The sequence below is a fragment of the Rana temporaria genome, chromosome 4, assembly GCF_905171775.1.
Source record: "Rana temporaria chromosome 4, aRanTem1.1, whole genome shotgun sequence".
Taxonomy (NCBI): domain Eukaryota; kingdom Metazoa; phylum Chordata; class Amphibia; order Anura; family Ranidae; genus Rana; species Rana temporaria.
The window spans coordinates 420,813,596-420,841,463 of NC_053492.1; the positions used below are offsets into that span (position 1 = coordinate 420,813,596).

Sequence of the window (27,868 nt, forward strand, 5' to 3'; positions counted from 1 at the left end):
TATTTTTTATTTTATTTTTTTTTCCCGCCGCAACTTTTTTTACCCGGCGCGATTCACAAAACACGGCGTAACGTAATTTCGCGCTATGCCCGTCGGGAAAATGACGTCATGAGCATGCGTAGTACGTCCGGCGCGGGAGCGCGCCTAATTTAAATGGGACTCGCCCCATTTGAATTGGGAACGCCTTGCGCCGGCCGGATTTAAGTTACACAGCCGAAAATTTCTAGGTAAGTGCTTTGTGGATCGGGCACTTAGGTAGAAATTTTGCGGCAGTGTAACTTAAATCAGAATAGTTAAGTTACGGCGCCTCTTTGTGGATCTGGCCCTTTGTCTTTGCCAGGTCTACATTTTTCACACACATGTTGAAATTAGATTTTATTGCTGGAAGAGTTCTTGTAACTTAAAATAGCATCAGTTAAATTGTTTTTGTGCATGCAAACACAAAATAATACCTATTTTATTGGTAAAGTGTACAAGCTGTGGTTGCATCGAGTAAATAGATATCAAGCATGTCAAGCGGCTGCAAAATGGCAAAAAACAATGGTACCCATAATTGTCCATAAGTGGCACTAAAGAGGATCTTCGCCCATTTTTATTTTTTTACCCCCAGGCAGTCTGTTGTACATATTTTAGACACTTACCCACCCAGAGGATCCAGCGTTGTCCCTCTGAGATCCTCATGTCTTCTGCCACCTTTCAGTACCACACCGACATGTTGCTTGCGACGTCATCCAGAGGCCTGGTCCCTTCCGGGTTCAGCCAGCGCACCTCCCGATGACGCGGTACTAGGCACGCTAACCTTCACCTTTCTAAATAAAGGGCTGTATCTCCTGGGATATGTGATGCACCTAGGCGATTGACGTGCATGGGGGCCATGCGGTTTCATTAAAAAAGGTAAATAAACAGAACAAAAAAAGATGGCGCTATTCATTTAGCAGGGGGGAGGGGTGGATTGGAGGGAAGTTTCCTAAGATAGTGAAGAGCGGCTTTAATTGTGAATTATGGCCCTAGATTACTTTAGCCCACTCCAAAGTTCACAGTGATATCTAACGTGTGGTGCATTTGATGTTTACATATACATTTGCACCCTATGTAATTATTTGCATTTGAGCGTGTGTGCATGGAGGGTGCTGTTCATTTTTATCTTTTTTTATTGACATTTTTTTTCCTTCATTTTTTTTTTACTTTATGGGTGGTATATTATGGCCCTATGTTATAACATTGACAGGTTCTATTTATGGAGACTTCAGGGATCTATTAGATCCCTAATGTCTCCACTGCCCTCCACTCCAGTGGATTAAAGCGGAGTTCCAACTGTGTAAAAAAATTATTTTTTCCATTAATATCGTTTTTTTAATACTCTTATTAAAAGGCACTCACTTTTTACGGACGGATCACCGCTCGATTGCCAATTTCATAAAGTAAGATGACTTATATTCTGCTTTGCTGGCATTTTCCATATTGCTTGTGGGCATGTGAAGCCCACAAGTACTATCTTCCAGGTCACAGTGCAGCTCAGCGACCAGCATGCACCACACGTTCTCGTGCATGCGCAGTATGTACATTTGCAGCGCTGTACACTTCTGACATTGCCATCACAACGGGCAGCATCGTCGGAAGTGCCCGCCCCATTGTGATGGCAACGAAGCCCTCTGCGCTGCCCACTGACTCCTGGCAAATGATGATACACATCTCCCAGGAGCACTAGCGAGCACTGGCCGAGGGAAATTACGTCAGGCGCCAAGGAGAGGAAGAGGCAGATTACAAGGCACCCCTTAGCAACAGCCAGGAAAGAGTGAGTAAAATAAATAAATAAATACAATTTTGTTGCTTAGGTTTATTGCTGCTAATACTTTTATGGGTAGAACTCTGCTTTGAGCACAGGACTCTACTTGATCGGTTGTTTAACTGGCATTTCTACTGCGACTTTGACAGCTCTGGACCAGGGAATGCTTAGAGCTGAACACTTCCGGTTTTATTACTGCGGCAGGCTGGCAGCTGCATGCACCGCAATGGTCCCTGCCCGCCTACTCCCCTGTGATTTGACACAGTGCGAGTTCATTAACAGATCACGTTTAATGATTCATTCCTAGGACCAGTTGATTGGTTGTGTCAAATCACAGTCTAGAGCTCTGTGTTGGTAAACAACACAGAGCTCAATACAGAGGAAGCGATCACTTTGTTTCTCTTCCCTTCTAAGCAAGTAGTACAAAGCAGTAAACACATTAACACTTGCTAGGCACACAATTAACCCCTTCATTGCCCCTAGATGTTAACCCCTTCCAAGCCCGTGTCATTAATTTGTACAGTGACAGTGTATATACTTAGGGCCAGATTCTCAGAAGAGTTACGACGGTGTATCTCAGGAAACACCGTCGTATCTCTGTTTCTGAGCCCGGGTATCTATGCGAGTGATTCCTAGAATCATTTTCGCATTGATACGGCCAAGATTTGACAGGTGTAAGTCACTTACACCGTCGGATCTTAGATGTAATGCGACGCCGGCCGCTAGGTGGCGTTTACGTTCAGTTCTCATTTGACTATGCAAATGAGCCTGATACGCCGATTCCCGAACAAATTTGCGTCTCGTAGTCGTCGTTTACGTAGGCGTAAGGTTACCCCTGCTATATGAGGGGTAACCTTACGCCAGTCCGCCGTATGCCATGTTAAGTATGGCGTCGGGTCCGCGTCAGCTTTTTCCGTCGGTTACGTCGTTTTCCTAAGTCGTTCTTGAATACGACTTTACGTCAATGACGCTCACGACGGCGTCATTGACGTTTTCCGTTGTGAGCTGGAGAATGCGCACTGGGCTATTTTACAGCCCGGCGCATGCGCAGTTCAATCGGCGCGGGGAGCGCTTAATTTGAATACAAGCCGCCCCTTTGAATTACACGGCCATACGCCGGGCCATTTACACTACGCCGCCGCAACTTACGGAGCAAGTGTTTGGGGAATACGGCACTTGCTCCTGTAAGTTGTGGCGGCGTAGTGTAAATAGCTTACGCGCCGCCGCCGCAAAATGTACCAGAATCTGGCCCTAAGAAATTATCACTGTATTCATGTCACTGGTGATGTCAGTATCAGTCAGTGCCCACAAAGTGTCAGTTAGTGTCAGATTGGCCACCTCACTATCACAGTCCTGCTATAAGTCATTGATCGCCTTCATTACTAGTAAAAAAAGTAAATCAATAAAACATTCCAGTATATATCCCATAGTTTGTAGATGTTTTAACTTTCATGCAAACCAATTAATATACACTTATTGGAATTTGTTTACCAAAAATGTGTAGCAGAATCAATTTTGGCCTAAATTTATAAAAAAATATATATTTTTTATCTGATATGTTTTATAGTAGAAAGTATAAAATATATTAATTTTTTCAAAATTGATATTTTTTAGTTTATATAATAAAAAACCCAGTGGCAATCAAATACTACCAAAAGAAAGCTCTATTTGTGGGGGAAAAAAATCTACAAATTTCATTTGGGTACCGCGCTGCATGACCGCGCAAATTGTCAGTTAAATTAACGCAGTGCCGTATAGCAAAAATTGGCCTGGTCATGAAAGGGGGTAAAATATTCCGGAGCTTAAGTGGTTAAGCATAACGGAGTTCAGGAAACGTCAGCTCGCCATCCAGAGACAGTTTACTGTGGTGCCAGGCTCCCCACAGGAATGGGAGAGACCAGAAGTCACAGCAAGTGGCATGAGCTGGGGAACCCACACCCTCACAGTAAAAGTGATTGGGCAGTTATAGATCAGTTTTACATAAAAGCCAGATGGCACCCGAAAAAATGATACAAGGGTCTCTACTTCTGCGTCTTGTGTTAATACCTCAAATACCAGGACGTTTATAGATGTACCTTGGTGGATGAAGGGTTAAGGTTCTATGTATCACCAGCAAGTAAAACTTGAAGTGTATGAAATGTTATTTTTAAATACAACTTACGCTACAACTTATAAAGTGATGCACAGGAAGATGCATGCATTTTCTGGACAGGAAGTAACTACTGACCACAAAACCGTTGTCGGTGACCTTTAAAATGTGTTATTCCAGCATAAGGAAGTGCCACAAGATAAACAACATACATTTCCTTTTAGTATGTGTTTCACTTACTAAACTAATGTGTAAGCAGGTGCTTCCAGAATGCTTTCTGTGATAAATGTTTTATTTACATTTTTTGCTCTACAGTATTCTCAAGGGGGAGTTTAGCGTTTAAGTTAGAGTGCTGCCTTAATGTTAATTTCATGTGACCACAGTCTCAGCTCGCCTTTGGGGGCGCTAGTGAAAGCTCACTCTGGGTTCCCCAACTGTTTAAGCCCCACCCACAAATGTTTTGGTGCTAATTTTTTTTTTTTTTATTATTTATATCAGAGAGATCGACCTGCACAGTCCACAGTTGTACAACAATTCAGCTTATGTGACATCACATATCAGGTTACAAGATCAACAACAATGCAAGACATCAACATTTACGGCAATACAGATCAGGTCTTGGGGGTCTGTAATGACCACTAGTAACATCCTCAGGGGACAACGATGTGTGTCTCGATATAACACGTTTCTGGAGGATTTCCCAGTGTACAGCCCCTTTCTAGGTGGCGCTGTACTTGCCAGTGGGAAGCCCGGAGGGCCGGCCACCCATCTCCGTGTGTTGGTCTGCGCAAGGTGCCCCTCCAGGGCTAATGGAGACGTCTCGTATGTTCCCCGGCTAGGGGGGGTTCTTGAGTAACTTGACCCATACAGGTTCAATCTCGTTTTGGTGCTAATTTTATTATCTCTTTATTCTAAGCTCAACTCTAGTTCCCGCGACCCTCCTTTATGCCCCAAGGGGGTGTGGTGCAGGCAAAAGAGTTGAGAGGGAGCTGAAATTAAATTCTACAGTTACCTCTTTATTTTACAAACATACACTTATACACTTAAAGTGGTTGTAAACCCTTTGAAAAAAAAGCCTGCAAGACAAAGGCATAATGAGCTAGTATGCATAGCATACTAGCTCATTATGAATTACTTACCTTAGACCGAAGCCCCCTCAATGGTCCTCCTCCCCCCCCTCTGGCTGCGACATCTCTCCTGGGGGTTACTTATGGGTATTGCGGCTCATTAACTACATACAAGCACATTATATTGGATATACCTCTCGTACAGAGCCCTCCAGCACTGAGCTGCCACTGCTCCCGGAGCTTCCATCTTCGCCCAAACCAATCTCAAATAGTGAAACTGGGTCTTTTCACTTCTGAAAAACGTGTCATGCGGAGTCCCTCAGGGATCCCCCTTGTCGCCCGTACTATTCAATATCTATCTCCGCCCTCTTTTTGAAATCATCAGTAACCAAAAGTTACTCTACCACTCCTACGCGGATGACACGCAACTATTTTTTTGCATCTCCAACAATAAGGATCATTATCTCGGACTAGAGAAATGCCTTACTTTGATCGAAAATTGGATGACGGAGAGTTACCTTAAACTCAACGGCGCAAAAACAGAACTTCTCCTGTTTCACGCCAACCGAAAGAGACTTCCCGCACCAATATGGACACCGCCGCCCATTCTGGGACAAACCATCACCCCTAGCACCAAAGTCAAAAGTCTCGGAGACATTTTTGACACCCACATGACAATGGATTCACAAATAGGGTCAGTAGTCAGCGGATCCCACCATCTGCTGCGCCTGCTACGTAGACTCATTCCCTTTATCCCGAAAGAAGACATAGCAGTCGTGGTGGGTACAATTATCAACTCCAGACTCGACTATGCAAATGCCCTCTATCTCGGACTCCCAAAATACCAAATCACTCGTCTGCAAGTCGTTCAAAATACGGCCACTCGACTCGTGACTGGGAAAAAAACATGGGAATCAATCTCACCTTCACTGAGATCCCTTCATTGGTTGCCAGTAAAAGACAGAATCACTTTTAAGGCACTCTGTCTGACGCATAAGTGTGTTCAAGGAAATGCCCCCCAATATCTATGCAAAAAATTTAAATGTCACAACCCCAAACGCGTTTTGCGATCCACCAACAAAAATCTACTCCAGATACCCAAAGCCAGATACAAGTCCAAAGGAGAACGAAGATTTGGAATCCAAGGACCTAGACTATGGAACGCTCTACCAACCAGCATCCGGTTGGAGGTGAATCACCTGGCCTTCAGAAAAAAACTCAAAACCCATCTTTTCTGAGGGCAAAAGTACAGTAGGGAAAGGATACTAAGCGCCCAGAGGCGATTCAGTTTGCATGTGTTGCGCTATATAAGTTTCCCACTCACTCGCCTGGTCTTCCTCCTGGGTTTGCGCTCCCTGGCTGCTTGATTCGCCGGGCTGCACATATGTCACTCCCTCACATTTCCACAGATGCCATAAATGTGATATGAATTGTGCATGCGCAGCACAGGTGACATTACCACTGAAAGGCCGGGAGAGTCATTTATGACAGAAGAGACTCTTCTGTTATGAAAACGCGTTTTTCAAAATTAGAGTTTAATACCGCTTTAAGTGACCTGACATCTTTGTGCTGAGTTTCACCCCTCTCCGACTCTATCAGTATGGACCTGTTTTGTACATTGTGTATTTTCTGTTCCAGATAATTATACAATAAAACCACATTTTTTTCTGTTTGAAGTTTTGTTTACTTATGATAAAAGGCCCCTAAGTTCTGAGACTAAACTTTGTCACACAGTTTAATTGCCTCCTGTGAAGTGGAGGAGGAAGCGTTGAATGACTCTCTTTATTGACTCTGGGATTTTAGGCAGTGCAGATATACTGTTCTGTAAACTTATACTGCAGGAAGATCTGTTCCAGGGTAAAATACAGATCATTCAATAACTGCCTTACTAAGACTGTATGTAAATTCATTGTGTTTTCTACATGTGATTTACCTGTAAAATCCTCCCTTGTGTAGACACCCAAACCCCCTAAAACTGCTGCTGGGTCCCACCATCTTGGATGTGATGCAAGCAGCCCTGGCAGACTAAAGCCTCGTACACACAAATGCTGTGTACACACGGTCGGAATTTCCGATGGGAGCTTTTCGTCAGATATTCTAACCGTGTGTATGCCCCATCGGACTTTTTCTGTTGGAATTTCCGACGGACCTAGATAGAGAGCAGGTTCTCTATTTTTCCGCCGTAAAAAAATTCTATTTGACAATCCGTTCGTCCGTATGCAACTCCGACGCACTAAAAACCATGCATGCTTAGAATGAAGTCGACGCATGCTCGAAAGCATTGAACTTAAAGCGGGGGTTCACCCTATCGACGGGAAAAAAACATTTTTTTTTTCTTTTACCTTAAAATCCGGCATTGTAGCGCGAGCTACAGTATGCCTGTCCCGTTTTTTTTAGCCCCATACTCACCTTGTAGTCGTCCATCGAAGATACCGGGGAATGGGCGTGCCTATGGAGACGGAGGATGATTGACGGCCGGCTCTGGCGCGTCACGCTTCTCCGGAAATAGCCGAAATAGGCTTGGTCTTCACGACGCGTGCGCATAGCCTGTGCGCAGGCGCCGTGAAGAGCCGAGACCTACTCCGGCTGTCTTCGGAGAGAGTGACGTGCCAGGGCCGGCCGTCAATCATCCTCCCTCTCCATAGGCACGCCCATTCCCCGCGGGAGCCGAAATCTACGATGGACGACTACAAGGTGAGTACGGGGTTAAAAAAATCGGGACAGGCATACTGTAGCTCGCGCTACAATGCCTGTCTCGATGGTAAAATGTGTCGGGGGGGGGGGTGAACTACCGCTTTAAGTTTTCTCGGCTCGTCGTAGTGTTGTACGTCACCGCGTTCTTGATGGTCGGAATTTTGCATGACCTTGTGTATGCAAGCCAAGCTTCAGCTGAATTGCGTCGAAAAAAAAACATCAATTTTTTTTCCAATAGAAAATCTGTTCGTGTGTACGCAGCATAACAGTTTTTTTGTGCAACCCTTTGGATTGCACGAAAAAAACTGACAGTTTCGGTTGGAACCGCTGTACTAATCATCCAACATTAGTACATCGATCTCCCCCACTAAACTGTTGTGTTCTGACAGGGGGACGGGCCCTCTCCCCGACAGAACACTCCGATCAATGATCTCCGCCATTGGCTGAGAGCGCTGATCAGGAGTCATTCGGCTGCTGGCTTTCCAGCATGCTTGTCTCAAAGAACCGGGCGAAATGACCGACTTCTGTCAGACAGACCGACATACACACGGGCCGAATGCTGTCCTTTTTTTTTTTTTTTAACCAGCAAATGCCTCCTGACATTCGACCCGTGTCTACCCAGCTTTAGACTTGTCACTCATATGACCCTATATTGTATTCCTTTTTATATGTCCCCCGACAGCTACAAGAAAGGTTATGAAAGAAAGGGTAGGGACGGAAAAGGGCAAAGTGATGGTGTCTGCAAATAACCCACCTTCATAGGCCTGTATAATTGGCATACACACTTGCCATCTCTCTCCAGTATTCCTACCAGTTGGAGCTCAGAGGTTGACATAATGACACCACCCCCCACATGAGTGTTTGGGCATGGGAATTGGCTAGCAAAGTGTACAAGGACAGAATAGAGGAAGAAAGGGATAAAAGAAGGAATGAAGGAAAGTGGGAAGGAAGGAAGGGAAGAGGACAGAAGGAAGAAAATGGAAGTAAGGGAGGAAGGAAGGAAAAAGGGAGGAGGGAATCAAGGAAAAGGTAGCATAAATGGAATTAAGGATATATGTTAAAGGAAGTAAAAAAGGAAGGAAACAGAAGTTAAAAAGGTAAATGAAGGAAGTAATGCAGGAAGAAAGGGAAATTAAGGAAGAGAAATAAAAGAAGTAAGAAAAAAGAAAGGGAAATGAGAGAAGTGAGGATAAAGAAAGGGAAATGAAAGAAGTGAGAAGGAAGAAGGGGAAATTAATGAAGGGAAATTAAGGAAGGGAAATGAAAGAAGAAAGGGAAATTAAGGAAGAAAAATTTAAGAAGTAAGGAGGAAGAAAGAGAAATAAAGGAAGGGAAATGAAAGAAGTAAGGAGGAAGAAAGGGAAATGAAGGAAGGGAAATGAAAAGGGAGGAGGGAAAGAAGGAAAAGGAGGCATAGAAGGAAGGATATATGTTAAAGGAAGTAAAAAAAAAAGGAAAAAGAAGTAAAAAAGGTAAATGAAGGAAGTAAGGCAGGAAGAAAGGAAAATTAAGGAAGGGAAATAAAAGAAGTAAGAAAAAAAAAATTTGAGAAGTGAGGATAAAGACAGGGAAATTAAAGAAGTGAGAAGGAAGAAAGGGAAATGAAGGAAGGGAAATTAAAGAAGTAAGGAGGAAGAAAGAGAAAAAAAAGGAAGGGAAATTAAAGAAGTAAGGAGGAAGAAAGGGAAATAAAGGAAGGGAAATTAAAGCGGGGGTTCACCCTGTTAAAAAAAAAAAAAAAGTTTTTTTTTATTAGACCATTAAATTCGGCATCGTAGCGCGAGCTACGGTATGCCGGTCTTACATTTTTTATGCCCGTACTCACTGTGCTAGCGATGATTGAAGAATCCGGGGAATGGGCGTTCCTATGGTGAGAGAAGGTGATTGACGGCCGGCCCTGGCACGTCACGCTTCTCCGGAAATAGCCAAAATAGGCTTGGCTATTCACGGCGCCTGCGCATAGCCTGTGCGCAGGCGCCGTGAATAGCCGAGACCTACTCCGGCTGTCTTCGGGGAGCGTGACGTGCCAGAGCCGGCCGTCAATCATCCTCCCTCTCCATAGGCACGCCCATTCCCCGCGGGAGTCGGATTCTTCAATCATCGCTAGCACAGTGAGTACGGGGATTAAAAATTTAAGACCGGCATACCGTAGCTCGCGCTACGATGCCGAATTTAATGGTCTAATGATGGAAAGGAGGGTGAACTACCGCTTTAAAGAAGTAAGGAAGAAGAAAGGGAAATGAAGGAAGGGAAATGAAAAGGGAGGAGGGAAAGAAGGAAAAGGAAGCATAGAAGGAAGGAAGCATATATGTTAAAGAAAGTAAAAAAGGAAGGAAACAGAAGTAAAAAAGGTAAATGAAGGAAGTAAGGCAGGAAGAAATGGAAATTAAGGAAGGGAAATAAAAGAAGTAAGAAAAAAGAAAGGTAAACGACAGAAGTGAGGATAAAGTAAGAGAAATTAAAGAAGTGAGAAGGAAGAAAGGGAATGAATGAAGAAAAATTAAAGAAGTAAGGAGGAAGAAAGAGAAATAAAGGAAGGGAAATTAAAGAAGTAAGAAGGAAGAAAGCGGAATAAAGGAAGGCAAATGAAATAAGTAAGGAGGAAGAAAGGGAAATAACGGAAGAGAAATGAAAGAAGTAAGGAGGAATAAAGAGAAATAAAGGAAGGGAAATGAAAGAAGTAAGGAGGAAGAAAGGGAAATAAAGGAAGGGAAATGAAAGAAGTAAGGAGGAAGAAAGAGAAATAAAGGAAGGGAAATGAAAGAAGTAAGGAGGAAGAAAGGGAAATGAAGGAAGGGAAATTAAAGAATTAAGGAGGAATAAAGGGATATGAAGGAAGTAAAGAGAAAGGAAGGAAAATTAATTAATGGAACACTGAAGTCCAATTTTTTTTTGGTAAAATAACAAACATTTTATACTTACCTCCACTATGCAGCTCGTTTTGCACAGGGTGTCCCCGAACCCGGGCTTTCTGGGGTCCCTCGGCGGCTGTCTCGGCTCCTCCTCGCAAGAGCTTTCTACCTTCATGCGAGCTCCCTCGCATGGTGGAAAGCTCTTGCGAGCGCGCTCCCGTGATACAGCCGCGGCCATAGCTGCCAACTGTATCACTCGGCCCCGCCCCCCGGCGCACCGCATCATTGGATGTGATTGACAGCAGCGCCAGCCAATGGCTGCGCTGCTATCAATCCATCCAAGCTAGCCAATCAACGGCCAGGCTGGCAACGGAACAGGATGAGGGGGACGCGCGCGGGACTTTCGAAGGGGTTAGGTAAGTAAAACGGGGGGGGGGCGGTGCTGTCGGATGTTTTTTCAACTAACATTTACCTTTACAACCCCTTTAAGTAAGTCAATTGAAAGAAGTGAGGATGAAGAAAGAGAAATTAAAGACGTAAGTAGGAAGAAAAGATATGGAAGGAAGTTTCTATCTTATTCCATATCCATCTTGTTTTTACAGCAACACTTTCTAAACCCCTGAAATCTGTTAATTGGCAGTTTGATCGTATGATATTCATTTTTTTTTTTCAGAAAGAAGATGGCACAGTAAACAGGGATTTTAAGAAAACGAGGAGCCCAGAGCAGATCAAGGAAGCCTTCCGGGACTTTACAAAGGGGAACGCCACAATCTTGGTAAGGGTCGCAGCTTCCTAATCTTTGCATGCAGCCGTTGTGTGGAATGAACCCACACCACACATATAGACTAATAAGAGTTTTTCCTTTAAGAAAGGGTTGTGATTCCCTAACATTGTGCTGGGGATATGTGATACAAATAGTGCTAAGCTTAATTATTTCGTTTTAATGCTAAACCAATATCATTCTTCAAACCCAGAAAAACTCACACCTCTCTTTATTTAAACCTTTGTCTACAGACGTTGTACCTGAATCGATTGGAGGATATAAGAAACACACTAGAGCTGTCTCCTTTCTTTAAGAGCCATGAGGTGAGCCATGTCTATGTGTTGTTATAATTTCTTCCCTTATTTGTATGATACTGAAATATTCCACAGCACATAGAACTATTTACATCACCCTCAACCCAAATGAGCTTGCAAAGTAACATCCCCCCCCCTTCCCAAAAATCAGCTTGTGCTGTAATGAATCACAGCACAATGATTGGACACAAGAGGCGGGATTTATGATTTCTCCAATCACAAGCAGGGGGCGGGCATTGTGCTCCTCCAGGCATTCCCGGCCAGGACAAGTACTGTCAGTGAGTAAAGCGGTGATGTGGCAGCCTTTTTTGAGGGCATCAGATTGGCGCGGGGGGTAGCTGTGTCAGTTTCATTCTGGGACACTGTATTGGCCTGGAATGAAGGTGCCCGGGACAGCCCTGCAAAATGCGTGACTGTCCCAGGCAATCCGGGACACGTGGTCACCCTACTGGCACACCCTGTGCACACGTCTATGACAATAACACTATAATTTTATGGAAAAGCTCACTAGTCATCATTAAAAAGCTGTCCATGAGCTCCAGTGCAGTGACTTTGTCTGGTTTAAGATGATGTCATCAGTCTGCTACATGCAAGAGGAAGTATTTCCTGAGCTTATACTCCCCCAGTGTGTGTGCATGTGTATATATACTGACAGTTTCAGTAGAACACAGGATGGTGTCAGTAGGACAGGGGACGGTGTCAGTAGGGCAGGGGACAGTTTCAGTAGGGAAGGGGGATGTGTCAGTAGGGCAGTGGACGGTATCAGTAGGGCAGTGGACAGTGTCAGTAGGTCAGTGGATGGTGTCAGTAGAACATAGATTGGTGTCAGTAGGGCAGGGGACGGTGTCAGTAGGGCAGTGGATGATGTCAGTAGGGCAGTGGATGATGTCAGTAGGGCAGTGGATGATGTCAGTAGGGCAGTGGACGGTGTCAGTAGGGCAGAGATTGGTGTCAGTAGGGCAGGGGACGGTGTCAGTAGGGCAGTGGATGATGTCAGTAGGGCAGTGGATGATGTCAGTAGGGCAGTGGATGATGTCAGTAGGGCAGGGGACGGTGTCAGTAGGGCAGAGATTGGTGTCAGAAGGGCAGTGGATGGTGTCAGTAGGGCAGAGATTGGTGTCAGTAGTGCATGGGACGGTGTCATTAGGGCAGAGATTGTTGTCAGTAGGGCAGTGGACGGTGTCAGTAGGGCAGAGATTGGTGTCAGTAGGGCAGGGGACGGTGTCAGTAGGGCAGAGATTGGTGTCAGTAGTGCATGGGACGGTGTCATTAGGGCAGAGATTGTTGTCAGTAGGGCAGTGGATGGTATCAGTAGGGCAGAGATTGGTGTCAGTAGGGCAGGGGACGGTGTCAGTAGGGCAGAGATTGGTGTCAGTAGTGCAGGGAACGGTGTCAATAGGGCAGAGATTGGTGTCAGTAGGGCAGTGGACAGTGTCAGTAGGGCAGAGATTGGTGTCAGTAGGGCAGTGGACAGTGTCAGTAGGGCAGAGATTGGTGTCAGTAGGGCAGGGGACAGTGTCAGTAGGGCAGAGATTGGTGTCAGTAGGGCAGTGGACAGTGTCAGTAGGGCAGAGATTGGTGTCAGTAGGGCAGTGGACAGTGTCAGTAGGGCAGAGATTGGTGTCAGTAATGCAGGGGACAGTGTCAGTAGGGCAGAGATTGGTGTCAGTAGGGCAGGGGACGGTGTCAGTAGGGCAGAGATTGGTGTCAGTAGGGCAGTGGACAGTGTCAGTAGGGCAGAGATTGGTGTCAGAAGGGCAGTGGATGGTGTCTGAAGTTTTTTAAAAAGTTTTTTATTTTTTATTATTTTTTACAGTTTTGTTTATAATTTTTTTTTGCAATATTTTTAGGAGCCCCGTTAGGGGGGCTTTGGTGAAATATCAAGGGTCTAAACAGGGGGAATTTAAGCCACATATGGTGTTTAGGGTGTGCCCAGGCACACCTGGCACACCCTGAGCACACACCTATGACAGCAACACATTAATTTTATAGAAAAGCTTACTAGTCATCGTTAAAAAGCTGTCCATGAGCTCCAGTCCAATGACTTTGGGTCAGATCCACAGCCAGCGGGCTTAACTTAAATCTTCCTCTTTAAGTTACACCGCGGCAAAATTTCTACCTAAGTGCCCGATCCACAAAGCACTTACTAGAAATTTTCGGCTGTGTAACTTAAATCTGTCCAGCGCAAGGTGTACCCAATCTAATGGGGCGAGTCTCATTTAAATTAGGCGTGCTCCCGCGCCGGACGTACTGCGCATGCTCCCGACGCGATTTTCCCGACGTGCTTTGCGTGAAATTACGTTACGCCAAGTTTTGTGAATCGCGCCGGGTAAAAGAAAGTTGCGTCGGGAAAAAAAAGAGATGCGGCGGGAAAAAAAAAAATGTTAAAAAAAAATTTGACAGCGTCGCGGGAAAGAAGGGTCTACTTTTACATGGTGTACTAACTTTACACTTTGTAAAAGTAGCCCTAATTTTGCCTTTGCAAACTAACATTTACGGAGACTTCACGAAGGGAAACGGCTTCGTGGATCTCCGTAAGTGCTAATTTGCATACCCGACGCGGAATTTCGACGAGAAATGCCCCCAGCGGCGGCGGAGGTACTGCATCCTAAGACTTGGCAGTGTAAAACTATTACACCTGCCGGATCTTAGGAATATCTATGCGTAACTGATTCTGTGAATCAGTCGCATAGATAGAAACAGGGATACGACGGCGTATCAGTAGATACACCGGCGTATCCCTTTTGTGGATCTGGCCCTTTGTCTGGTTCAAGATGATGTCATCGGTCTGCTGCAGGCAAGAAGAAGTATTTCCTGAGTCTCCTCTCCCCCAGTGATCAGATGGCAACATTATAACTTTGTAGCAAGTCAGAAGGTGAGAGGATGCAGCAGGATCTGATCTGTGCCAGACATTTGTCAAGACTGAGCCAAAATCTCAGTCCAGGAAATAGATGCTGACCCTGGAGAATGCCTGAACAAAAATTGCTCTGTCCTCCAGAAGAGAAAAGCAGATGGAGGCATTGTCAGGGGAAGAACTGTGATCTCTATAAGAGATTATAAATACCTAGAGGTCCATGCAGATAGTGCTTTGGCCAGGATTCAAACTGAGGACCCTAGTGCTAACCACTATGCCAGTGTGCTACCCTTACCGAGGCTTAAGGTCCATTGTTGTGATCTGGTTAGTGAGAGTCATGGACGAATACCTTTTTTTTTTGTCTGTTGTGGAATGTGGTGACATTCCTCCTAAAATACAGCCACTACTAATCTTGAAAAGCTTTGCTCGCTGACATAGCAACCGCACCATAACAAATATCGTCTAAGCTGATGAAAATGAGAGTTCTCGCCTGCCTCTGTGTTTGTTTACATGCACAAGAAGATGAATGTTCCCCAGTCTTCAGAGATGTGGGAAGGGTTCCCAGACTTATTCCAGGACACTCGTCCCCTCAGAGAGCTCCAGAGAGGGTCATCACAAGTCACCATCTCCCACAGCTCAGAGTTCACGCCGCTTGACTGGAATGTTCCATCACCACAGCCCATTATGGCTGTTTTCTGCACTAGAAGAGTATGAAATATAGCTGAAGATTTGTTACAAATGTTTGTGTGCATTCAAAGAGCTTCAACTTGAAACACATCCAAAACTTAAAATACACTACAGGCTGGCAACATTGTCATTGCCATACAGCCCAACTGTTGGCTCAGCAAGTACCGTATTTATCGGGGTATTGCGCGCTCTGGCGCATAGCGCGCACCCCTAAAGTGGACCCGCATTCCTGTGGAAAAAATATTTTTTTGTACTTACAGTTTTGGTGTCTTGCGCGGCGTCCATCGGCGGCCTCGTCGGGTCTGGCGTCCATCTGCGGCTTCGGGTGTCCTCTTCGTCGGGTCCGGCGTCCTCCCCGCTTTCCCACGCCGAGTTTGAATACTGCGCCGGCATATACCGAGCGCAGTACACTCGTGTATAGTCGGGCAGGCTCGGCTACTCTCGCGCTCACATCCTGTATGTCCGAGAGGAGAGGAGCCGAGACTGCCCGACTATACACGAGTGTACTGCACTCGGTATATGCCGGCGCAGTATTCAAACTCGGCGCGGGAAAGCGGGTATCGGCGTATATCGCGCACCCACGATTTTCCCCTGCAAAAAAGTGCGCGGTATACGCCGATAAATACGGTATGTTACTTTTTTTTTATATATATAATATATATATATATATACACACACACAGTATCTCACAGAAGTGAGTACACCCCTCACATTTTTCTAAATATTTTATTCTATCTTTTCATGTGACAACACTGAAGAAATGACACTTTGCTACAATGTAAAGTAGTGAGTGTACAGCTTGTATAACGGTGTAAATTTGCTGTCCCCTCAAAATAACTCAACACACAGCCATTATTGTCTAAACCGTGAGTACTCCCCTAAACCAAAATGTCACACTTCGGGCCCAATTTTGACATTTCCATTTAGGGGTGTACTCACTTTTGTGAGATACTGGGGTAGATTCAGATAGATCAGCGGATCTTTAGATCCGCATAATCTATCTTATTTACGATCCGCCAGCGCATGTCTTTGAGGCAAGTGCTGTATTCAGAAAGCACTTGCCTCTAAAGTTGCGCCGGCGGATCGTAAATCCCCCGGCGGAATTCAAATTCCGCGGCTAGGGGGAGTTTACTATTTAAATCAGGCGCGTCCCCGCGCCGATCGTACTGCGCATGCCGGCTAAATTTCCCAGCGTGCATTGCTCCAAATGACGTCGCTAGGACGTCATTGGTTTCGACATGTACGTAAATTACGTCCATCCGTATTCGCGACCGACTTACGCAAATGATGTAAAAAATTCAAAACTCGGCGCGGGAACGACGGCCATACTTAACATAGGATACGCCACATATAGCAGGGGTAACTATCCGCCGGAAAAGGCCGAACGCAAACGACGTAAAAAAAAAGCGACGGGCGGGCGTTCGTTTCTGAATCGGCGGATCTCCTCATTTGCATATTCGTTGCGTATACAAACGAAAGCGCCACCTAGCGGCCAGCGGGAGATTGCAGCCTAAGATCCGACGGTGTAAGTCACTTACACCTGTCGGATCTTAGGGAGATCTATGCGGAACCTGATTCTATGAATCAGGCGCATAGATCCGACGGACGGAACTCAGAGATACGACGGCGTATCAGGAGATACGCCGTCGTATCTCTATCTGAATCCGGGCCACTGTGTGTATCTCTCTCTCTCTCTATATATATATATATATATATATATATATATATATATATATATATAGAGAGAGAGAGAGAGAGAGAGAATATTCTTCCTCTTCAGTCTTTTGCAGGCAGTGGGTGGCCTTCCAGTTGCAGCTATGAACGCTGGTGTGAGCTTGTCATTGCGGCTCCCTGCATAGATATATGGTTATGGTCCCTCAGGGGTGGACCCATAATTCACTGCAGTTACTTGGACTGATTGATGCAGCAACATCCATAAAGCACTCAAATTGTTTTTTCAAACAGTGCTGTCTGGCAGACTTGCCCTGAAAAGGGGGTATTAAGGTGGAACATATGTGCAGCTGATTTCTGATTGGTTGTTTGAGATTATTCCACTCCAGTCTTGGAATGATTAATCCCAAAAAAAGTAGTATGTATGTATGAAGTTGTATTTCAGTCTTTTATTCTCATCTTCCTAGGGGGGAATACTTTTCAATTATATCCTCATGAGAAAAAGTTCTCTATTCTCTTTACACTCCCTTTCTGTGTGCAGCACATACATTGTTAGTGCCATGAATGGCTGCAGGGGTAAAACGTCCTCATTCTCATCCAGAGATGCCAAAGGCTGCACAAGACTCTCTGGCACACAAAATCATTTTCCTATTTGCTTTATTTAATGTCACCAGTGTACAATCTGTTTGCTTATTTCACATGCACCTAAAAAAATATTTCACTGCATGCAATGAGGAAGCCTGAAATCGAGACCCAGCTGTAAAACAGTCAGCCTTGGTCAAGTCCTGTCTTTTTATGTACAAGCAGTGTTGGTGACTTATACTCAGGGCCGATCCGCCCTATAGGCTCACTATGCAAGCCGCTCAGGGCCCCGCAAAGCTGCGAAGGACCCCCCAAATTACTAGAGGCCCCGCCTGGTGAGAAGTCATTTTTGCCCCCTCACCCTGCTTCTCAAGTCGCTGGCTGCATGGGAGAAGAGGTAAGAAGTCAGCAACCCCCGCTTCTCAATTTAATGTCATTTCCGACAGTAGAACACCCCCTCCTCCCGCTTTTCAACTTTCTTTAATGTGACATGTCACTGCCATCAGCGCCCCCCGCTTCTCATTTTTAATGTGCCATGTCATTGTGCTTAGGGCCCCAGGGAGGTCAGGATCGGCACTGCTTATACTGACATGTCTCAATACAGCAAAAGTATATATATATATATATTTAAAAGTGGAGTTCCACCCCCCCCCCCCCAAAATCTAAAAATAAATAGAAAAAAAATAAAAATGTTTTTATATACTCACCTGAAAGGGCGGTTGCTATGCGGAAGTAGCTCTTCTGCCTCTTCCTCCACCGCGGTGGATCTTCTGCCTCGTCCTCCGTTGCGGTGTCTTCTGGTGAATGGGGTGCGCTGTCTTCTGGGAACTGTGTGTATCCCAGGAGGCAGCCGCCCATTCACAATGCGCTGCGCGAGTCGCGCATGCACAGTAGGAAACAGGGAGTAAAGGGGACCGACATCACGGGCGACTAGGACAGTTAAGTGTCCTTATTAAAAGTCAGCAGCTACAGTGTTAGTAGCTGCTGACTTAAAAAAAAAAAAAAGTTTCACCTTTTATCATTAAAAAGCCATTTTTGAGCTCTAGTTCAGTGACTTTGCCTAGGCTGGGATGATTCTTTAAATTTTAAGGAGTAAAAAGTACATATAGGATAAAGTTGGACATACATGGATCAAAATTCCGATCGATATTTGGGCTAGCTGGTTGTACACAAGTTGATCTATTGATCGACTTGTGTACAACCAGCTTGTCAATTTTTTCCAAATGATCAGTGCCGCCGGCTTTAGGCCGGCAACATTGATCACTGCATTCTGCTGGCGAGGAAGACTCCCGCTGTCAGAATACATCTCGTTTGGGAGCGATCCACCTCAAATGTGTTGATCGGGGAATATGTTAATTTTGTTTTAATCCACCTGCTGGTGGCATTAAAAAAAATGAATCATGTATGACCTCCCTTAGAAATAGAAGTGCCATTTCACATATAAAAGTCAAGAATTGTATTTTATTTAAAGCACTAAGGAAAATCCAATGCATTTCAGGGGCTATACGGTTTATAAATATATAAAAACAGGAAATATAATAATAATAATAATATTGGCTTATATAAACAATACTAAAAATACTTTTTCAAGTAGACAAAGATTAATACACAAAATTATTAATTATTATAGGACATTATGATTAAGTCAAGAAAAATATTAATTCACAAAAAAACTACATCTATTTAGCCTTTTCATTAGGAGTTTTGGGCCAGATTCACAGACTAAGTACGCCGGAGTATCTGCTGATACTCCGGCGTACTTTCAAATTTGCCGCGTCGTATCTTAATTTGTAATTCACAAACAAGATACGACGGCATTTGGCTAAGATCCGACAGGCGTACGGCTTCGTACGCCTTCGGATCTTAGGATGCAATACTTCGGCCGCCCATGGGTGGAGTTCGAGCCGTTTTCCAGCGTCGGGTATGCAAATTAGCTTTTACGGCGATCCACGTTACGTCGTCGCTAGTCGTCTTTTCGCGTCGCAAAGTTACGGCTGCTATTGAGGTGGTGTAACAATAGACAGCCCATGTTAAAGTATGGCCATCGTTCCCGGGTCGAATTTCAATTTTTTTTTTTTTTTGCGTAAGTCGTCCGGGAATACGAAAGTACGTTACGCACGTCGCCATTCAAAACATTACGTCGGGCGACATCATTTTGCACAAAGCACGGCGGGAAATTTCAAAACGGAGCATGCGCAGTGAGTTCGGCGCGGAAACGCGCCTAATTTAAATGTTACACGCCCCATTTGAATTAGGCGGGCTTGCGCCGGACGGCTTTACGTTACACCGCCGTAAGTTTACACGCAAGTGCTTGGTGAATCAGGCACTTGCGCTGAAAACTTGTGGCGGTGTAACGTAAAGATGATACGTTACGCCGCCGCAGATATCTGTGAATCAGGCCCTTTTTTCTTGTTTTGGCCATAAAATACAACCTCTGAGGTCTTTACAGAACAGCTTTTTAATCTTACAGTATATGCTGAAATATTTATAATTTATTATAAACATATAGCTGGATCCAACATTTTTTATTTATTTTTGGTGACTTCTGATTGGCCGGTTTGGTTTCTGCCCTTTGATGTGCACACTGTGTTGCGTTAAGTCCGTTTATTTACTGCGGTCGCTCCGTCAGGAAAGTGATGATTATTATCTCTCTAGCAGGCAATGCTCACAGATTTGGTGGGTTGATGTTCTATGGTTTGGCCGCTGTGCTCCTGTCGTGTAAAACACGTGCGGTTATGGTGCGCTCTATTCCAGAGGTCTGCTGTCTCTATGGCGTGCGGCTAAATATGGCTCTTTGTTAAAACAAAATATATTTTATTCCTCCTTCATGACTCATCCAGTGTACAACAAAAGGTCTTATTATCTATTTATGAGTGTTAATTGTTTTCTGCCTGCCGCTCACAGGAGTGGCGTGAGTGCCAAGTACATTCGCTCAGGGGATACAAAGATTTGGAGAATAATTGCTTATTGAGGCTTACAGAATGTCAGAAACATGAGGATGAATTTACTTAATTAGGTTCTCACTGGAGCGGATGTGTCTTCTACATGTTCAAAGGGACGTTATCCGGAAACACGACTAAAATGTTGCCTTGAGCTTCCAAGTTGCACTCGGGTGGAAGTTTAATAGAAGTTAAAGTGTTACTAAACCCAGGACCCTGCATTTACTATGTCTGGTCTCCCACAGTACACAGAACATGGAAATTCTACTATTTTAGTAAATATAAATAGCTAAATACCTTTTCTCATCAGCAGTTTATAGCAGTCTTGTGACCTCTATCAAGTTCATAGTAAAGCTTGTAGGAGGAGTTTTCATTCTCCCCTGATCATCTGTCTGGACATGTCTGGGCAGTGCTGATTGGCCCTGTGCTGATCACATGCACTCTCCAAAGAAAATAAAAATAAAACTCTTTAGTAATACATACCAAACTGAGCATGTGCGGCCTGTCCCCTGACTCAGTAAATATCAGGTTATTTTTTGGAGACAGTGGAAGAACTGGAGGATCAGAGATACAGGATCAAACAGCCTTTATACACAATGCAAAGGATTAACCCCTTAGGTTTCACAGTGAGTATAACAAGCATGCTTTACTTTCGATTTGGCACTGCGTTGCTTTAACTGACAATTACGCAGTTGTGCGACGTGGCTCCCAAACAAAATTTGATGTTCTTTTTTTCCCACAAATAGAGCTTTCTTTTGTTGGTATTTTATCACCTCTGCGGTTTTTATTTTTTGCGCTATAAACAAAAATAGAGCGACAATTTTGAAAAAAAAATTTTTTTTACTTTTTGCTATAATAAGTATGCCCAAAAAATATTAAAAAAAACATTTTTTTTGCTCAGTTTAGGCCGATACGTATTCTTCTACATATTTTTGGTAAAAAAAATCGCAATAAACGTTTAATGATTGGTTTGCGCAAAAGTTATAGGGTCTACAAGATAGGGGATAGTTTTATGTAATTTTTATTAATATTTTTTTTTACTAGTAATGATCAGCGATTTTTATTGTGACTGCAAAATTATGGCGGACACATCGGACATTTTTTACACCATTTTGGGATATTGTAATTTTTACAGCGATCAGTGCTCTAAAAATGCACTGATTACTGTAAAAATGGCACTGGCAGTGAAGGGGTTAACCTGTAGGGGCGCTGAAGGGGTTAAGTGTGACCTAGGGTGTGATTATAACTGTTAGGGGGCGTGGCTTGGCGTGACACGTCACTGATCGCTGTTCCCGATGACAGGGAACAGGTGATCACTGACAGTGTCACTAGGAAGTGGCAAATGATATGTCCATCTATGACGGATGAGATTTGGGGGGAAGCCTGCAAATCACATTTGACAGTATCACCCGCAAGCAATAATAGATTGATGCAGTTTTACATAATACACCAGGTTTATCTTACAAACTATATAACTTATAAACTAAGCCTGATGGGGTGAGTAGTAAATGCGGAGTGTGCAAGATGTCACCTACCACGGGCTGACTTTGAGCACATAATGTGGTCTTGTCCGGGCATCAGTAGATATTGGAGACAGGTCTTGGATATATTATCAGAGGTGGTGGGAGGATGCATCCCATTCACTCCAGAAGTATGTCTATTGGGGTTAATCGAGAGTCAGAGGTGGAATGTATACGCTAAGACTTGTTTACAGGAAACTTTATTTATGGCCCGTAAGCAAATTGTACTTGGATGGATGCAACCTACGCCTCCTTCGAAGGGACAATGGCTTGGGGCGGTAAATCAAATACTTCCATATGAGAAACTATTGTACAAGCATAGAAGAACACCCCACAAATATTATAGAATTTTGGATGAGTGGTTGAACTCAGGGTCAACTCTCATGCCGCGTACACACGATCGTTTTTCGGCATGTAAAAAACTACGTTTTTAAAAAATGTCATTTAAAGTGGAGGTTCACCCAAAAACTCAATTTTTAACATTAGATTGAGGCTCATTTTGTGAAGGGGAATCGGGTGTTTTTTTTTTAAATCGAAGCAGTACTTACCGTTTTAGAGAGAGATCTTCTCCGCCGCTTCCGGGTATGGGCTGCGGGACTGGGCGTTCCTATTTGATTGACAGGTTTCCGACAGGCTTCCGACGGTCGCATACAGCGAGTCACAATTTTCCGAAAGTAGCCGAACGTCGGTGCGCAGGCGCCGTATAGAGCCGCACCGACGTTCGGCTTCTTTCGGCTACTCGTGACGCGATGTATGTGACCGTCGGAAGCCTGTCAATCAAATAGGAACGCCCAGTCCCGAAGACCATACCCGGAAGCAGCGGAGAAGATCTCTCTCTAAAACGGTAAGTACTGCTTCGATTTAAAAAAAAAACACCCGATTCCCCTTCACAAAACGAGCCTCAATCTAATGTTAAAAAAAAAATTCGGGTGAACTCCTGCTTTAAAACGATCGTGTTTGGGCTTCACAGCATTTTTCGGGTTCTGAAAAACGACAAAAAAAAAAATCGAACATGCTGCATTTTTTAACGACGTTTTAAACAATTTCGTTTTTCGGTTGTAAAAAATTATCGTGTGTGGGCTTAAACGACGTGAAAAACCCACGCATGCTCAGAAGCAAGTTATGAGACGGGAGCGCTCGTTCTGGTAAAACTACCGTTCGTAATGGAGTAAGCACATTCATCACGCTGTAACAGACAGAAAAGAGCAAATCGTCTTTTACTAACACTAAATTAGCTAAAGCAGCCCAAAGGGTGGCATCATCTGCATGGAACTGCCCCTTTATAGTGCCGTCGTACGTGTTGTACGTCACCGTGGGCAACGTCGTTTTAATGATGAAGTTGGAAAAAACTTTGTTTTTTCTAGAGGCTGAAAAACGTTGTTTTTTACATGCCGAAAAACGATTGTGTGTACGCGGCATTAGTGGTGAATAAGTACAAGAGGGGCACTAATAGAAGGAAATTTGGATTATTGGAAGTCAGTCAAGAGGGTGGGAGGGGCGCTGCAACCATGGTACTGGGGTAGTTTGTCTTTATTGTTTTGTTTTCCTTTTTGCTATCTGTTTTTTCTTTTTTAAGGTGGAATGTGATGTATGATGACACTTTTTTTCTGCTGATGTGGTTGTATTTATGAAATGGAAAAAGAGTAAATGAAGAAACGTGATAATATTGATGGATGTAAATGTAGACACATAAAAGAATAAAACAAAAACGTATTTAAAAAAAAGGAAGAACAGGGAGATGTTTGTTTACACTTACCTCTCCCCGTTCTTCAGCTCTGTGACCAGATCGCGGGACACCGGCGGCGATCGGGTCCGCGGGTCCCGTGGTCACGGAGGACGTACCTGTACGCTCTTATCCCCAACCGTGCCATTCTGTCAACGTATATCGTCGCGTGGCGGTTGTCAAGTGGTTAAAGTGGCTGTAAACTCGTACATATATCCGTACATATATCCAGTGATGTGACTGGCCTCAGGTGATACACAACGATTAAACAAAAGTTGTACATGTCTATCTGCAGGACTTTCTTCTCTACAGCTGTTCAAACTGCTGAATTTTAAAGTTTGTTTGAGAGGTTAGAAAAATGGGGGCGGAGAGATGAAGTTGCACTCCGTAGAGCTCAGTGAGGAGAACTCTGAGGCCCCGTACACACGTCCGAGGAACCCGACGGACAAAACTCATTGTTTTGCTCGTCGAGTTCTGTGTGAAGCCGCCGAGGATCTCGGCCAGCCAACTTTCCTCATTGAACAACGAGGAAATAGAGAACATGTTCTCTATTTGGCTCGACGAGGAACTCGTCGGCTTCCTCGGCCGAAAGTGTACACATGGCCAGGTTTCTCGGCAGAATTCAGCTCTGATCGAGTTTCTGGCTGAATTTTGCCGAGAAACTCGGTCGTGTGTACGGGGCCTGACAGGTGATTGGAGGGATGGGATACACCCTCTCTACACCAGTGTTTCTCAACTCCAGTCCTCAAGGCGCCCCAACAGGTCATGTTTTCAGGCTTTCCATTATTTTGTACAGGGGATTTAATAAGTTTCACTGCCTTAGTAATTACCACAGCCATTTCATCTGAGGGAAATCCTGAAAACATGACCTGTTGGTGCGCCTTGAGGACTGGAGTTGAGAAACACTGCTCTACACAGCACACAGGAACCAAGCTGAGGCTGTCAATCAGCTGGAGGTCCCACCCCTGTCACCTTTTTTTCTCTTTCTGAAAAACTTTTCAGAGGTGATTATTGCTGATAGCAGAGGAATGACGAATATGCTTTATTCATATTTCATGTCTGAGGTTTACAACCACTTTAACCACTTAAGGACCCCTTCACGCCGATATACATCGGCAGAATGGCACGGCTGGGCACATCAACGTACCTGTACGTTGCCCTTTAAGCCCAGCCGTGGGGTCGCGCGGAGTGTAGGGAATCACAATCGATGACGTCACACCTACAGCCACACCCCCCTACAGTTAGAAACACAGATGAGGTCATACATAACCCCATCAACGCCCCCTTGTGGTTAACTCCCAAACTGCAATTGACATTTTCACAGTAAACAATGCATTTTTAATGCATTTTTTGCTGTGAAAATGACAATGGTCCCAAAAATGTGTCAAAATTGTCCGATGTGTCCACCATAATGTCGCAGTCACGAAAAAAATCGCTGATCGCCGCCATTAGTAGTAAAAAAAAAAAAATAATAAAAATGCAATAAAACTATCCCCTATTTTGTAAACGCTATACATTTTGCGCAAACCAACCGATAAACGCTTATTGCGATTTTTTTACCAAAAATCGGTAGAAGAATACGTATCGGCCTAAACTGAGGAAAAATTTTTTTTTATATATTTTTGGGGGATATTTATTATACCAAAAAGTAAAAAATATTGAATTTTTTTCATAATTGTCGCTCTATTTTTGTTTATAGCGCAAAAAATAAAAACCGCAGAGGTGATCAAGTACCACTAAAAGAAAGCTCTATTTGTGGGGAAAAAAAGGGCGCCAATTTTGTTTGGGAGCCACGTCGCACGACTGCGCAATTGTCAGTTAAAGCGACGAAGTGCCGAATCGCAAAAACTGCCCGGGTCCTTTAGCTGCCTAAAGGTCCGGGTCTTAAGTGGTTAAGGGGCCCTAAATGCTATTGCATCTTGATAAAGCAGAGCCATAAAGTATTTTTTTTCAGTAGTCCGTGTGTTTGCAGAAGCTATAAATACTGGAAATTTTTCATGATTTGTCTCCCCTGCAGGTTATTGGGAGCTCCCTGCTCTTCGTCCATGATAAGAAGGAGCAGGCTAAAGTATGGATGATTGACTTTGGCAAGACCACCCCACTGTCGGAGGGCCAAGTTCTGGACCACAGAATAGCCTGGGTGGAAGGAAACCGCGAAGATGGATACCTGTACGGACTGGACAACTTAATCAATATCCTCAGAGACATGCCATGTGAGGAAGACAACCATTAAAAGGGACTTCCGACCCCTCGCTGACACTCCAGGAATGCACTACAAAACACTTTTAGCTCTCCCCACCCCCCTCCGCCCAAGTGAGGACGATGCAGTCTGGAGCGGCTCAGCCTCCTGCTGTTATAGGGTGAAAAAATGGAATCTGTGATTTTAAGTCTTGTAAATAGGTACTCCACAGAACAAAAAAAAAAAAGGACTATTTTTAAAAAATTCTAATTAAGAAAGCAGAAACAAAAGTGCATATAGAATTTCAGCAGGCTTATCTTTGTTTCATCTGCTTTTTAATTCCCCTCCTAATTATCGCTTTTTTTTTTTAAAGTTCATTACTGCAGCTGTTGGGTTCTTCAAGAATGTGGAGTCGGCCATTTTGTCATGTGACCACATTGGGTGGCCTTCTTAAATATCATTTACGTCATTGAGGCACTGCACTGCAAATAATCACACGTTCATTGTAAATTACAATATGTAAAATATTTTTCAATGTGTAAGATGTGAACTGGCTGAGTTTCCCAATCAGATATTAGATTCCGGTTAGTTACTACAAGTGACAAACATTTTCAGAAGACACATTATACGTAATGTTTCAATCATAAAAAAGCCCATATACTGTATATTAAAGGGCCTCTGTCGCTAAGTTAAAAAGTTTTAAAAAACACAACCCGCCTCCCATTCCTCTGATCCTTGCCTTCTTATGCCGCGTACACACGATCGGAATTTCCGACAAGAAAAGTTTGATGTGAGCCTTTGGTTCGAAATTCCGACCGTGTGTAGGCTCCATCGCACTTTTTCTGCTGGAATTTCCGACCTCAAATTTTCAGACAGCAAATTTTCAGACGTGAAAAGTTCTTGTCGGAAATTCCAATAGTCTGTTTGCAATTCCGACGCACAAAAAAAACATGCATTCTTGGAATCAAGTAGACGCATGCTCGGAATTATTGAACTTCATTTTTCTCGGCTCGTGGTGTTGTACGTCACTGAGTTCTTGACGGTCGGAATTTTGTGTGACCGTGTGTATGCAACACAAGTTTGTGCCAAAATTTTGTCAGAAAAAAATCCACGGTTTTCTTGTCGGAATTTCTGATCGTGTGTACGCGGCATTACAGAACAATGACCTCTTCACATCTGACAAATTTCCAGGGGTGTTGGGTGTCTCCACTGCGCCCTGTGGTTCCTGCTCCGGTCCCTACATCATTACAGGACACAGTAGTGATATAGGGTATCAGCAGAAGGAACCGATGGCAGGGGGCGCAGGAATCTGACACTCCGGAAGTGTCAAATATGAAGTTTCTTCTGGTGGCCATACCTCTTGAACAGAGCAAAGGTTACAGCAATGGATGGCAGTTTGGGTGCGTGTAAATCATCTTTTTTGGAGCTCATGCTCTTTGACATTTTTAACCCAACAACTGAGTTGCTTTTAAACCTCAAACAAGCCATTTTTTTTCTTGGCGTGGAGTCTCTAGCAGGGCCGCTACTGGTGATGCAACCCAGAAGCTTGAAGGCGAGAGATTTGTGTGCATCATGGATACATCTTTCATCTCACTTATGGACAAACAGAAACAAAACCTTCACAGAGTTTGTAAATCTTCCGCTCTGTACTGCAATACATTTCTTTATTACTGTTACCCTGAACTTCTGTTTAATTGTGATTAGGGAAGGCAAAGGTTTACTTACATCTGATGTCAGGGCTGGACTGGGACAAAAATTTGACCCTGGACTTCATCCAGACTGGCCCACTTTGACAGGTCTCTCCCACAGCGGCCGGACAACTCTCGCACCCCACCGGCCACCCAAGCCCCCTCTCCCACTTCACTAGCCACTAGCTGTTTTACTTTAGTAGAGTAGAACGGCTGGTACTGGTACTCTTTTAGGCAGTACCAGTGGGGAAGCTAGACATTATTTCTCCTGGGGCAAAGAATCAGTTTGGTGCCCCCCTCTTATGGGACAAGATTAGTCAGAAGTGAGAAACTCCCAGGCCTCTGTTACTGAAGCCGGCCCACTGAGCCATCGGCCCACTGGGAAACTCCCTGTAGTCCCAATGGCCAGTCCATCCCTGTCTGATGTTCTACTGAAGATACAGTATATTTCAATGGTGGA

At 44.2% G+C, this 27,868-nt stretch overlaps 1 protein-coding gene across 2 annotated transcripts in view; it reads left to right on the plus strand.

The window, feature by feature from the left end:
* The window catches only part of ITPKB (inositol-trisphosphate 3-kinase B), a 151,140-nt gene extending 125,163 nt beyond the window's left edge, over window positions 1-25,977 (plus strand). For both annotated transcript variants that reach the window (XM_040351335.1, XM_040351336.1), the window contains exons 6-8: window positions 11,162-11,263; window positions 11,503-11,574; window positions 25,559-25,977. In XM_040351335.1, coding sequence (XP_040207269.1) covers window positions 11,162-11,263; window positions 11,503-11,574; window positions 25,559-25,774 — 390 coding nt within the window. In that variant the 3' untranslated portion in view covers window positions 25,775-25,977. The remainder of the gene's footprint in view (window positions 1-11,161; window positions 11,264-11,502; window positions 11,575-25,558) is intronic.
* The last annotated feature ends 1,891 nt before the right edge of the window (window positions 25,978-27,868 follow it).